This window comes from Lutjanus erythropterus, chromosome 6 (assembly GCF_056507025.1).
Source record: "Lutjanus erythropterus isolate fLutEry1 chromosome 6, fLutEry1.hap2, whole genome shotgun sequence".
NCBI lineage: Eukaryota > Metazoa > Chordata > Actinopteri > Lutjaniformes > Lutjanidae > Lutjanus > Lutjanus erythropterus.
The window spans coordinates 12,531,180-12,545,265 of record NC_139322.1 but is presented as its reverse complement, the minus strand read 5'-3'; the positions used below and the strand labels follow the sequence as shown (position 1 = coordinate 12,545,265).

At 39.8% G+C, this 14,086-nt stretch overlaps 1 protein-coding gene across 3 annotated transcripts in view; it reads left to right on the top strand.

Annotated features, from left to right (window-relative positions):
* The window catches only part of dlgap4a (discs, large (Drosophila) homolog-associated protein 4a), a 116,432-nt gene extending 104,113 nt beyond the window's left edge, over window positions 1-12,319 (top strand). For all 3 annotated transcript variants that reach the window (XM_084720679.1, XM_084720678.1, XM_084720677.1), the window contains 6 exons: window positions 1,557-2,005; window positions 2,127-2,224; window positions 4,748-5,184; window positions 7,757-7,848; window positions 8,346-8,498; window positions 9,122-12,319. In XM_084720679.1, coding sequence (XP_084576805.1) covers window positions 1,557-2,005; window positions 2,127-2,224; window positions 4,748-5,184; window positions 7,757-7,848; window positions 8,346-8,498; window positions 9,122-9,346 — 1,454 coding nt within the window. In that variant the 3' untranslated portion in view covers window positions 9,347-12,319. The remainder of the gene's footprint in view (window positions 1-1,556; window positions 2,006-2,126; window positions 2,225-4,747; window positions 5,185-7,756; window positions 7,849-8,345; window positions 8,499-9,121) is intronic.
* The last annotated feature ends 1,767 nt before the right edge of the window (window positions 12,320-14,086 follow it).

Here is a 14,086-nt window from a genome sequence, read left to right as displayed (position 1 = left end):
TGAGCCTTGAATTACTTTCTTGCTCAGCTAATTTTAAAGAAATGTGTCATCCATCATGTGTGTCAGTGAATGCTGTTACTGGTTAGAAGTATTTGTCTACTGTTTGTTTTGAAACTCATTCAGCCATATGTTGACAGTCAGCCAGCTGTTTCAATCACATCCACACAAAGCCACCTCAACACCCCCTAAATTCTTCGAGAAAGCCTGTGGTTTTTTCCCTTGTTTCTCATGATGTTGTAATGTAGTGAATTCTGTATCATTCACCACAACCCTACAGTCGGGCTGATGACAGAAAAACAGGCACTGGTCCCAATCCTTGTCCCTGAGTCAGATTGTCTTTTCCCGCTGGTAATCCACTTTCAGGCCGCATTTCAGTTTCTGTTGGAAGAGTTTGTGAATCCATCACTCAAATGTCTACTGGCATCAAAATGTGACGCTTATGTTTAAGGGATAGTTCAGATTTGTTGAAGCAGGGCTGTATGAGTTACTTATCCATAGTCATTATACAGGCTGTAGTAAATGGCGGAGAAGCAGCAGGCCTAGTGGTGTAGGAAGCTCACCAATGTACCATTGTGGACAGAGTCAGGAACAAAAGGTATTTTGGCCACTTAAAAGGAGAAACATTGTGGACCCCTAAAAGTCTACTTTTCATCCATTTATAACATGCACATAAGGCTGCTCCTTCAACGCTAGTCATTCAAACTATCAGTCCAGAAGTTCGGTGTTAAATGTCATTTTGTCACCCCACTGCATTTATTTTAGTGATTGTATACAGAGAAATGCAGGATAACACCATGGTAAGCTATACACAGTCCGGTCTCAGTGCAAGGCAGTAGCACAAAGCTGCACGACTCTTTTTGCTGCTCTAATGTTCTCATCTCTATCAGTGCTGAACGTTGACGAAGTTTACTAAACAACTTTTGAATCAGACTTTGACTATGGGAAAATGCGACATTTTCACACCACAGATGATTAACACAGACATTAAGTCTAATGCATAAGTATTGCAGGTAAATTATGAGACTTGGTTTATATAATACCCCACATCCTGAAAAATCGATTCAGGTACAGGTCTACATCCACTGAAATATGTCCTGTAAATTCAGAAAACAAGACAACTCTGCATTTCCACAACATCCGAACTGCAACAACGCAAACACTTCCTGTGGCTTTATAGTTCTTAGAAGGCAGTTGTCCTTTCTGACAGTCCTCAGAGCAAAAGGACTGTGAAGGTGTGGCATGAAAAAGAAGATCCCCAGAGACAAACTGACGTCAATGGAACACAACCACCAGCAGGTTGACAGCAAACATTGAGGTAGTTTTAAGTACAGCCTGATAGAGGCAGCAATAAGTGCAAAGTCCAAGTTTGTTTTTCAGAGATAGGCCATGTTTATGGTTTTGTGTTTCGGCACTTGATAAGCGTCAGCTAGCTTATGTCTTCTCAAACAGGTTTATTTTACTTTCGCTCTTTTTGAAGTCTCAGTTGATAAAGCAGGTTTCTTACAATAAGCTCCCTGTTTTCTTTCTTTTTTCTCCCTTCCTCTTTCCATCTGCAGTCAGCAATAGGAAGGCTCCTCCTCCTGTCCCACCCCGCACCACATCCAAGCCCCTCATCTCAGTAACGGTGCAGAGCAGTACCGAGTCAGCCCAAGACACATACCTTGACCAGCAGGACCGTGGCAGTGAGATCAACAGCCAGTCAGGACGCAGCAACTCCTCTGACAGTCTCTGTAGCATCCGCACGGGCAGTCTGGCTAAGGGGACCCAGCCTCCACCAGTCCCTGTCCCCGTTGCAGCCCCTGTACCCGCTGCAACCCCTGCACCCACTGCAGGCTCTGTACCTCCTGTTCCAGCCCCTCGTGACCTCCCTCCCACCACCACTGGCACCACTACCACCACCACTTCTACATCTACCCAGCCCCAAAATGACACCGTGAGCATTTGTATCACCCTAGAGCAGCCCCCAACTCCACCCAAGAGGAAACTGTCCTCTATTGGAATTCAGGTAAGAATCGTCTGTTTTAGCCACCTAATGGCCTTTACTGAGATACAATCATACTGGGAGAAAATTAAAGCCACCTTCACAGTTTTATTTGACTGATTTACTGTTGCCTGTGATTTTTCAGGTGGATTGCATTCTGCCAGTTGTAAGAGAGGAACCACTAGCCCTGACTGCACCCCTCAAGTTTCAATCAATTGGAGTTCAAGTGGAGAACGGCAGGCCGTAAGTATACTCTCACATTTGATGTAACCATGTTAAACCACAAGTGATCTGTTGGTACATATTGTGTTCTTCACAAGGATGCTTTGAAGGAATGATGTACTTGATAAGGTATTAAAAGAAAGGATATTAAGCTATACATTAGGGATGTCACAATACCAGAAATGTAGTAGTTGATGCCAATATCAGTGAAATTCCAGGATTATCAGTACCCAGTTTTATACCATGGTAGAAAAAAAAGCGCGTGGAGTATGTTGCCCATGTCTGGAAATGCATAATGGAATGCAAAAGTAAAATTATAGATGGGCACAGATGGCACAGATTGAACGGTAAGGAGTCAGGACAGTAGCCTGCTGCTTGACCTATGGTTACATTACGTTAGCCTAAACATGGTAACCTTTTGCATTTAGCCATTGCATATGTTGTGGAATATAGTTGGCTACACAGCAATACCAGAGGTCTCAAACAAAAATATACGATACACGTCATTATCTTCAACATGTTGTTCTTCCGTGCTGGTAAATTTTCTTCCATCGGCTGTTAATGGCTGACTAGAATGCTTGAAGGTGTATATGCTGCCTCCAACAGTAGAAAACAACTACAGTCACATTTTCAGAATGTTGGTGTCAACTAGGTAATGACACATCAGTTCTCATTACACTGCTGCCATACTTATGGAGGCATCATTATATGAAAGTACACCAAGCCATAATTTACAAGTGATTCCACATTCACAGGATGTTTTTAATTCTCTATTACTCGTGGAGTGAAGAAAGTATGTGAATGTAAACATTGTGCACTCACAGGAAACCGATGCTTAATGGCTTTATTTAAGTGGTGATAGAGCCCCTACACTCTTATACTTAGTATACATTTATTAATGAATATTTCCCACATTGCAATACACTGTAATACAACACTTTAAAATCTTTTTATTGGCACCAGGTGACTAGTAGTCCTTTGAAGCAGTGTTTCTCACAAGCTTGTCTCTGGTTTGTGTTGTTTACATGCATAAGCATGCAGGTGAAATGATACACATCTCTGCTGCCAGTTTCATGCTATTCTGCTGAATGGCAGTTGATTGCGGTAATGTGTCAAACGTAGCAGTCCACAAACATAGACAGTGAAGAGAACTATAAGCAAGCAGACTTTGGGTGCATTTGGAATTGCATACTTGCATACTTATGTACTATTCCTACAAAGTGTGACGTCAAAGTGAGTATGTAGTGTGTTCCATCTACATCTTCTGTGGATTTTGTGAACACAAGAAATTTCTGGATGTATACTAGATGAGCAAGAATTCCTGACTGTTCACTGTGAGCTCACTGGGCATACACAACCTTCCCAAAATGCATTGCATCTCCTCACACAGTCCTGACAGTCCTAGCACACAGTGTGGCTGGAGGCATTATTTGATAAAATAATTAGGAATGAAGGCAAGTGAACATGAAGCAGAGGCTATTCAGGATATTACGGTGCAGTTCAGAGGACAAATGCAGGGGTTCACATATATGATGTACTGCAGAAAAAATATTTGATTTGAAAATATGAGTATAAATAAATAAAATATAAATAAACATTAAAAGGTAGCTGTGGCCAGTAATGTGATGCAGAGAAAATGTATTGCTTGAATATACTTAAGTGTGAAATGTCTGCAGGTAATAGCACACATAACTGTTCATTTAGTAGGTCGTACCTACTGATTGAGTAAGTAGTAGGCAGTGTGTTAAGTATGCAATTTCAAACACACCCATGGATGAGAACAGTGTTTAAAAATCTGCCTTGCAAATGTTTGATTAAAAAAGAAATGCATTCACCATGTTTGTTAGACCTCAAACATACACACAATATGTTTGTAGTGGCCAACACTGTATGTAAACATTACTTTTGTTTGTATGGTTTACAAGAAACCTCCACAGGCTGCCTTTGATACTGTGACAATGGTTTCAACTCTCTGCCCTAGAGGAGAGAGACTCCCGTTTGTCTGCATGCACTGTCGCTCTTCTGCTTTTAGCTTCATAACTCCACACACTCGCAGTGTGGCTGGTGAATCTGCAGTCTGCACAGCGGGGTGTTGCTAAGGTCATTCAGCAGTCAGCCAGGCAGCAGTACAGGGCACTGATTGATGTCCTTTTACTCTTGTTTTGACTGTGGTGAACTGAACATGGTGAAAATCGCCATTTAAACTTTTCCAGTGCACTGTAATTTCCCTTAATCACATTTGTTTGACAGCCCACTTCCTTTTCTCCTGCTCATTATCTCTGAAGCCAGCAGTCCACAAAGATTTTATGTTGTATACCTGATTGGTTGCTAATCCCCATCTGCTTTCCATCTTCAATGCTGTGTATTTTCTTACTCTCTGTGTTCCTTTGCAGTAGATGATACTGCACCATCAGCTGCCACAATGTCCTGTCAGTTAAACCCACTGACCCCAAACTGTTACTGTGGAGCATGTTTGACACTCACTTCATTGTCTTATTTATTTAACTGTCTGTCAGAAGCTGATGTTTATGCATGTCTCTGCAGTCTCAGCCGGGACAGCAGCATGGCCTCCAGACAAAATACAGAGACTGAGCCTCAGGAGCACCAGGATGCCACACCCACAGAAAACAACACAACCAACTGCACCAACAGTCAACCAGTGAACACCACTGCGCCAAACAGACAGGACAAAGCCATGGACCAGCAGCCCCTGAAACACACCTCGGCCCCATCCAGGATATCAACCTCGCCCCCAGAGACTCTGGACCCGGCTTTAGACCCCTCCTCACTGCCGCCACCAGATCCCAGCCTGGAGACCGGAAACTGCAGCACCCCCAGTGATGCTGTTCAGCCAAGCACACCAGCTTGCCTCCGAGACGGCAACTGGTTCCTGAAGCTGCTGCAGGCAGAAACAGGCCGCATGGAGGGCTGGTGTCAACAGATGGAGCAGGAGACCAAAGACAACAAGCTGTCAGAGGAGGGTAAGTGGCAGAGTTCCATTAAGTGTCCATCAAAACATTAAGGACATATTTTACAGGTCATTTTAAGAGTCTTTGAGATGTAAGACACACATTTGTTGAAATCGCCAGAGACACTCTTTTTCCTGTCACTTTAATGAGACCGAGAGATTGACACCTAATTTCAGTATAATTTCAGCTGCCATTATCATAGTGGACATGTCTTGTGAGTGGCTATTTACACAGACTTCTGACTTATAGAAGGAGTAAAGAATATACATGTGTCTTTGAGAGACTGATGCACTTAGACCTTTTTGACATGTGACTGGTCTTAAAGAAATTCCCAAGGTTGTTTTCATCAATTAGATTTCAGTCCTTCCTGAATCCTCCTTGGATGCATTGGGATAACAATCTGATCTCAGAAAGAGCAAAGTGTAAATGCACCCAAGTATCATTCAAGACATACTGAATTCTGACTGTGAAGAGGAGTAAATGCATCTATCTTTCCAAGATGCATGCATGTACTTTACTCTTTCCATGGTGTTATCTATAGCCTATTTTTACACAGAGGTTGCGTATTGCTGTTGTAAAGAGGACCCATCATTATGCTGGCTTTGCTTTTTTACATGGCATCAAACAACACAGGCATAATGCTGCCCCAGTGTGTGATTTTTAGATAGCATGCAGCAATAAACGGTCTCCTGAGCAAAAGAGTTGCGATGGGCATGACATGTAACACAGCAGCATTGTTACTTTCTAAAAATAAAAATGTCCCTTACTGTCCCTATTATGTGGTGGTTGATCTTGTCCTCTTCTTGGAGAGTAAGGAGCTGTGGGACTCATTTATCCCCAGTTTGCTTTTTTGGTTGCTGTTCTACTTCCCTGAATTAGCTGCTAGCTGCTGCTAACTGCTTTTTAAATCAGTTGCAGTCATAACTCATCATCAAAACTTCACACCCCTGTCCTGTTGTCTGGCTCACTCTTTTTACAGATGTCAGTTCAGCCCTGTTACTACCTACTCTTCTAGAGGAGAGAGAGAGAGAAGGCTGTCCCAGCGTACATTTTATTCAGAGCAGGAAGGCAGAAAATCAGTGCAACATTCCCACCTTGAACAGGCTGTGTAAAGGGCTTATGTCACTAAGAAATATGTGGAAATAGCCACTCAGTGTATTTTTTCTGCATTTATGGCTGGTCTCCTCTGTCCTTGTGATAACAACAGCTAAAGTTACACTGCCACTCTCCGTTAACACAACAAGGAGAAACGGATCCAGAGATTTCTGTACATACAATCAAATTAAACGTGCACCAAGCTGCCTGTAGCATTTATCTGATCCATGCAAATGACCAAGCATTAGTCGATAAGATGATAAACTTGTATTCCTCTTAGTTCATAAAAATGGTTCATTCATGTGTTGTTGTTATTGATAATTGTTAGCCAACACTAGCTTAACTACTATTGTTGTAACTAAACTGCTGAGGTGCAAATGTTATTCTTCCTCTGGCATTTTGGCAGTTACAAACAGCTTGAGATTCTTTACCACCTCCTCCTGGGCTGGATGAGGGCTGACCCTGATTTGCATGTAGCCTGAGAGAACACAGATTAATTGTAGTCAGATTTATGATCTAGCCAACAGAGACACATATATTTGAATAAGTGTAAATGATAGTGTACTAATCTGAATTTTACGCAGCTACAACACACAAGTATAACAAGTATAAATGTGACCTAAGAGTAAATGGTGTTCTCATAATGACTTCATTTAGATGTAAAGTCTTTAGAGCCAAGTGCCCTATTCTTGAGAAAATAAGTAAGGATTATTCATAAAGCACCTTTTCAGATCAGACGTCACAAAGCGCTTCACTGTAAAAGACAAAAGAGACTTAAAATAGAAAAACACAATATAAAAGTAACAAAAAAGTACAGTAAATGGCTCGTCAAGTCAATAACATGAAGAATTGAATTGATGTCCCTGTTAGTGAGGTTCACAGAGGGAGGATTAGGTCAGGCCTCGTCCATGTTGACTATGGACAATGAAACAAAACACGACGTAGTCATTACTGCCATTGACTCACAGTAACGCTGCTCATTAGAGTGGGAGTAAGCTTTGTTTTAGCTGTAATAGAGCCACCGCAGAGTCATTTCACTTTATCATCTCCCAGAATACCACTCAGGCTTTTAGGCACATCTATCTCTGCAGTGTCTTAAATATGAATGAGCACGGAGCAGAGTAGCTGTAGAGCCTCCATCAGATTATCGTTGCTGCTGCTCTCTGTGGACCTGAATTATGAATTTCCATTTACATGCAAATATTAGCTGGAAAATAGCTGAATAAAGTGTAATTTGTTATCCTCCCTAAGATTGAGATAATATATTGCTTCTAAGGAAATCATTTTCTGTCAAAGAATGTTAAATGGTAAATGTTAACATAAATATTTTACTGCCAGACAACAGGAATAAACTCTACCGTCTCCAGTGTCATGGTGTAGCTCACTGACCTTTTTGTACACTGTACAGAATTCAAAGTAACATCTTTTTTACATCCTTTTTGTAGTGTCACATATCTTGTTGCTTATTTATCATCCATCTCTTTCATAGTGTTGGGGACGATCCGCAGTGCAGTAGGCAGTGCTCAGCTCCTCATGTCACAGAAGTTTGAGCAGTTCAGAGGGCTCTGTAATGAGAACTTGGTGAGTGGCTTCATTACATCCTTTTGAATCTCTGTCTTCATATGCTGCCCTTCTTATTACATGTTTTTGTTGGCCTCTCAGCCTCTTACTGACCCAATTTTATTTCGTCTTTCTTCTGCCAACATCATTTGCCCTATGCATACTGACATGTGGAAGTTTTCTGTTACATTTAGGGAGGAAATCAAGCAGAAACATGAAGTCCTTGAGGATTTATCCAGTCAGATTTACTGTGATACATTTTTTGTTCACTTGGCTTACTTGACTCCCGCTGTTCTTCCCTGCCAGATTTTCTCTGCTAAAGTTCCAATATTGTTGAAATTTAATAACCACTGAAAGTTGAAAGCTGTCGAATGTATTTTTGCTTCATCCATTTGTTTGAAGGAGAAGTAGCCTTGGAAATATGTGTGTGTGGAGAGAGATGTGATCAGTAATCAGTAATCTCTGATTTGACCATTCATGTGTCACCTCTCTGCACCGTCTCCTTTTCCTCTCACTAGAACGTCAACGCCAACCCACGACCAACAGCACAGGACCTCGCAGGGTTCTGGGATCTGCTACAACTCTCAATAGAGGACATCAGCATGAAGTTTGATGAGCTCTATCAACTGAAAGCCAACAACTGGCAACTTCCTGAGAAACCAGAGAAGAAGGTGACGATTTATGCAAGACAATTTCTTTCATTCAGAGAAGAATAGTAACTCAAGTAGAACTGTGTCAATTAATCGACTGGTCATTCAACCAAAAGTTAAAGCTACTACAAGGACTTTTTAATTATTTATGAAACCTACCATCCTATATGACCAACATAAGTTAATGATACCATCTGCGAAAAGATTGGCTATTTCTGCGTAGTTATTTTTAAAGCCTGCCACCACGTCGGATTCTGAACGAGTATAAAGAATGTCATATTATAAAGGCAGTGCAGTGCAATTGCATACACAGTAGGGTGTTAAATGCACTCCCTTTTCTGTTTAAATAAATATTTTTAAATGATTTATTGGGGCTGAATGCGGCTGGTTATTTTGGAACGTTTGCCCACTGATGCTAAAAATAAACTACTTAACCCAGCTTTAAACCTCGTTAGTGACATACAATGGTCAAAATTTGTTATTTGAACTGAAATTATAATGAAATGGTGTTGCCTACTGCAGCTTTATCTTCTTGCTAACTGGATAAATAACTGCCCTGAATAAATAACTCCACGGGAGGTTGTGTTTTCACCTGCTACCACACAACACCTTATTGTTTTCCCTGCTTGACATGATTTCCTCAGGATGAAAACAAGCAGCTTCCATCATCTGTGCCAAAGAAGCAGTCTAAGCCCAAGCTGTCAACGGGGAAGGACAGGAGCGTGGACTCAGCTGTGGACAAGCAGCGGCAAGAAGCCAGAAAACGGTTGATGGCAGCAAAACGCGCGGCATCAGTACGGCAGAACTCCGCCACAGAAAGTGCTGACAGCATCGAAATCTACGTCCCCGAGGCCCAGACCCGCCTCTGAGAGCAAACCAGCACCGATCATCGAGGGGGGGGGAGGAAAAAAAAATCCTGTCCTGACTCACTTCAGACATTCATTGACACAAAACACACAGACAGATCTGACACGAACACACAGATGTACAACGGATGCACAGAGGCTGATCCCTCATAGCAGCACAGCTGATGACAGGAGACACGCGGGGATCACAGGGCACAGAAACAATCCCGATCATCACCCTGCTGCCATGGGACTGACAAAACCTTGACAAGATGTTTAATACTATTGTTATTGTTATTATTGACATTATAATAATTATTATCTCCTAAAGTATATCAGGACTGTCTTAAATGTGCAAGTATCTTGGATAAGGACATCCTGTACCTTGTGAGCTGAAGAATCTTGGTATCCCAGAAGTTTACTCTCTTAAAAACTCCCTTCACTGCTGAGTCTACCGGCAAGTTTTGTGGCTGCCTGGTTTACGAGCTGAGCGACCATCCACACACACTCAGGACACACATGCAGGTGTACTCGCTGTCCACAGAGTCTTCCTGTTCTCTATTTGTATTAGGCTGCCACTCGTTGGGTGTGGTGTGTACGCTTTACTGTGTAAGAGTTATAAAGATGGTGTTAATGTACTCAGAGGTTTAAAAATGCAGAGAACCAGAGGAAGGCAGTAGCATATATATTAGAAATATCACACTATTACAATGTTCATTTTGTAAATGTTGTATACCAGATTATTTGTTAGAAAGAGGTCAGTGTTCAGTACCAAGGTAGTTTTTTATAGATCGAGTACATGTACTGTCATGATATATTAGCACTTGATGCAATCATTCACTCCGCCTCTCTTCTTCTCTTTCTCTTTCTTCCTCTCCTTCTCACAAACGCACACTACACAGTCTGTGTCTGTGAATACCCATTGTTAAAGTCTTAAACATTTGTTTGTTTTCGTGAAGGGATGTGAGGAATGACTGCCCAGCCAGTGAGCTACAGAGGAATGTATGAAATGTATGCATTTACAGCTCATGTCGTCGACTTGATCACTGCACTTTTCCATTCACCTCAGATCAAGTTTTCCCTTCCTTTGGTTTTCCTGATAATTCTGACTTTTCACTGCATCCTCATGTGATGTAGGGGACCAAGATATTCACCACTCAATATGGCATTCCCATTCAACCAGACTACGTGTGATAGGGTGGGGGTTTACTCGCTACTGGAACGGGAATGGAATAGCATAGCAATAATAAAATCTTTGTAGTGCAAGCAATGCAGTAGGTATAGGGTTGGGTGTCATATGGATTTTAATGATTCTGATTCTGCTTATTTGATTTTGGTTCTTGGCGATTCTCAATTCTGATTTTTGTGAGCGTCCATTTTCAAATTCTGATGATGATAAAACGGCTGGTAAGCTACGCTGTGTTGTCTCTGAAGTCTTTTTTTTGGATTATTTATCCATTTCCTTTGGATTCGTAAGAGACACCACAAGTAGGTGGGAATAGAAAAAAATACTGGGAGAATATAGATGCTGCCTTTGATCAATCTTTCATTCAAAGACTGAAATTGTGGCACCTCTAACAGAAGTGTCCAGTCCTTATAAAGTGTTTTATAGCGTAGCATTTCCTACATTGAGGTGATTTTTACAAAACTTCCACAATTTGTGCTGTTCACCTGCTAGTGAAGTAACTTGGCAACAGCTGAGTAGGTTAGCTGAGAATAATGCAAGACTCATGATTTAATAAGGCTAATGGAAAGGCATGCATGAATTCAACTCACATGTCTGTAGACGTAGACAGCCAGGTCAGTTTACGGTAGATGTTTGCAGTACACAATTTAATTTGAAACTAGCACGTGAAATTTGTAAAGGGGCCCATGAGCAGAATCAAAATTAAAATTTCTCAATGATTCCTTTGGAACTGATTCTCATTTTGAATTGGTTCATGATGCCCAACCATAAGTAGGTACCCAGTCTTAAATTATTTGATTCAGCATTCTCAATAAGCATGAAGGATTAATGTTTATTTCTTTTATGAACTGACTGCCCTTGACATGATTAAAATCTCAGGTGTAATGCTCAAACTCAACTATAAAAACCACTATGGATGGATTATTTATTATATAACCATAAAATGAATTGACTGAATATTTAGAGCCATTTAGTTCCAGACCTACTCTGTTCTTCAATAAGAAAAATAAGTTTTGAGTAGGTTTTCTGCAGCAGTTTCCTTCACTCTCCTTTGCAGCAGCTTAAACTCCCACCCATGTTTGTTGAGAATGAAAAACTGTGGTACATTTCTTTTTTTTATTTAAATTTTAACATCATGTGACACGTTTTTGTGACTTTCAGCCGAAATGAGGTCATCCTAAACATGTCTTGACTTCTGTAATTATTATAATAAATAATGGTGCTGCGAGGGACTTAATATTGTGCCAACATGGCAGTGATCATCAACATTTCAGTGTCATTTGATAAAGTTTTTATTTAAAGTGATTTTTTTTTTTTTTTTAATTTAATCTGCTCATGAATTCAGCTGTCTGTGTGCGCATTCTCAGCTTAAGTTTGTGTTTGCATCAGCTCACTCCAGATACACGCTATGCCTCGTCTCCTTCTCAACTCATGACACTTTGATTATGGGACTGGAATATTTTCCACGTCTCAGTTTTCTCAAATGGAAACACAAGTGCCAAGGGTACATGAGTGGAGCTGGGCATAGCGGATACTCATGCACAAGTGTAGGTTGACTCACTAGTTGTTGTTTTTTTTCTTTTATTAGTAAGAGCTGGCTCTCCCCCTACTGGTCAGTCCTTGCGTGACACTCCAGACATCTTGTTCTGCTCCATTTTGAGTCTTTCAGTTAAACCAGAAATGAAGTTGAACTGGGAATGCTGACACAACACCAGGTTGTTGATTTTTCTTATTCTCTTATTTGTATTACATCAACAATGGACATGTGCATTTCATTGTCCAAAGAAATCATTAAACATCCCTTTGCTACATGTCCTGGTCATCATTCTTGCTGTCCTTTCTTACTGCACTCATCCATAATACAAAGGTAATATTAGCTGCTGAGTTAATATTACACACAAATGAATCATAAGCATTAGATTAGACCTTTTATTGTTACTGTGTAATCTCTAAAAAGCATGGCCTTTCTTACATATAAAAATATACAAAGATCCTTGCCGGTGAACTTTCAGTACTCCTTTAAATGGGTCTTGCAAATGATCTGAAACTATTCAATCTGTGTAAGGCATTCAGGGTATGTACTGTGACAAACGGTGGAAAAGTCCTCTCCTCTTTCATATCATTTGAGAGCCGGATCCCTTTATTTGCCCACTCGCTGAACTTTTAAGAGAGCATGACCTGATCAGGGATCTTCAGACAGTTTGTTTACCAGTACTTCCTGAGTTTTTAAAGGGCTACAAAATGGACAAACGAAGACCAGAAGGTGCAACTCTGGAGGCAGACGATGCGGATGTGCTATTCAACCACCATGTGGACGAGGCAATATTCTCCAGTTAGGTGATTTCTAGAGTCGATGCCAGTTGTCACGGATACCTTTGGGGTAAAAATGGGGTCATTGTGTTTGTTTGATGGACAGAAACACTGAGAATCACGAGCCCATTCTGACTTCAGTCCCCGCTCTTTGGCTCCACATCCACTCCGTCCACTCAGAGATCCAGCTAGGAAAAATGAGCAAAAACTATGTAGTTCCAGATTATCTTGTACTGACAAACATTATTTTACAAAATAAGCACATATCTTACAGATGAAGGGTTGTTTAATGTTCTGGTGTAATAGTTAGACACTGTGAGGCTAGCTTCTTTTAAGAAAATAAAATTGTGATTGCAATGACTTATGTGGCATATTTTCTGTATGAAATAAGCTGTAGAATTAAAGGGGAATGCCACTCAATTTTGGAATGCATGTATGTTTTTCCTTGGATATATGTTTTAAAACAAATTACCTCAATTCTATTAATTTTTGTTCTTGGATCTGAAGTAGGAATATAGTGTCCAGAAAACTTCACTTTGTGATCCCAAAGCCACTTTTTGTTTCTCTTTTTTTTTTGTGCTCAGTTGTTTTTATTGTTTTATAACTTAAAATAAAACAAGGGTCAGCAAAACACTTTTCATTTGGTCCACCTTAGTACGTGGTCATAAAAAATAATACTCTTACCAATAAAAACAGCAGTGTATAAAACACAGACACACATATGGAGTCATAGGAGCACCATAAAAAAAGAAAACAAATGTGAAAATATAAAGAGAAATAAGTAAAAGAATAAATAAATCAATTAAATCAATGTGGAAATATAAAGACAAATAACATATAAAACATTTTTTCTAAGCATTTTCACTTTTATTAGTTTATTTCTTTGTATGTTTTAAATATTTATTTATCTATTGTATATAAATTGCTCTTTTTTCAAATTTATTTATTTTTTCTCAATTAAGCTGTTCATCCATTCTTTTATATTCTTAATTTTTTCTCTATTAGCTAGTCCTTCAAGCACCAAAATATCCAAAATAAGGAAAAATAAATAATATAACATAATCAATTTTAATATTATATAAATAAATGTGTACAGAAATGAATGAACAAAGAAATGAAAATGCTTTTTATTTGATCTTTTATTTCTTACACATTTATTTAATATTTTATTTATATATATCTTTATATTTCTACAGTTTTATTTACTTATTTATTCTTATATTTAGACCCCTTTATATTTCCACATTTATTTTTTGTATTCTTTTACA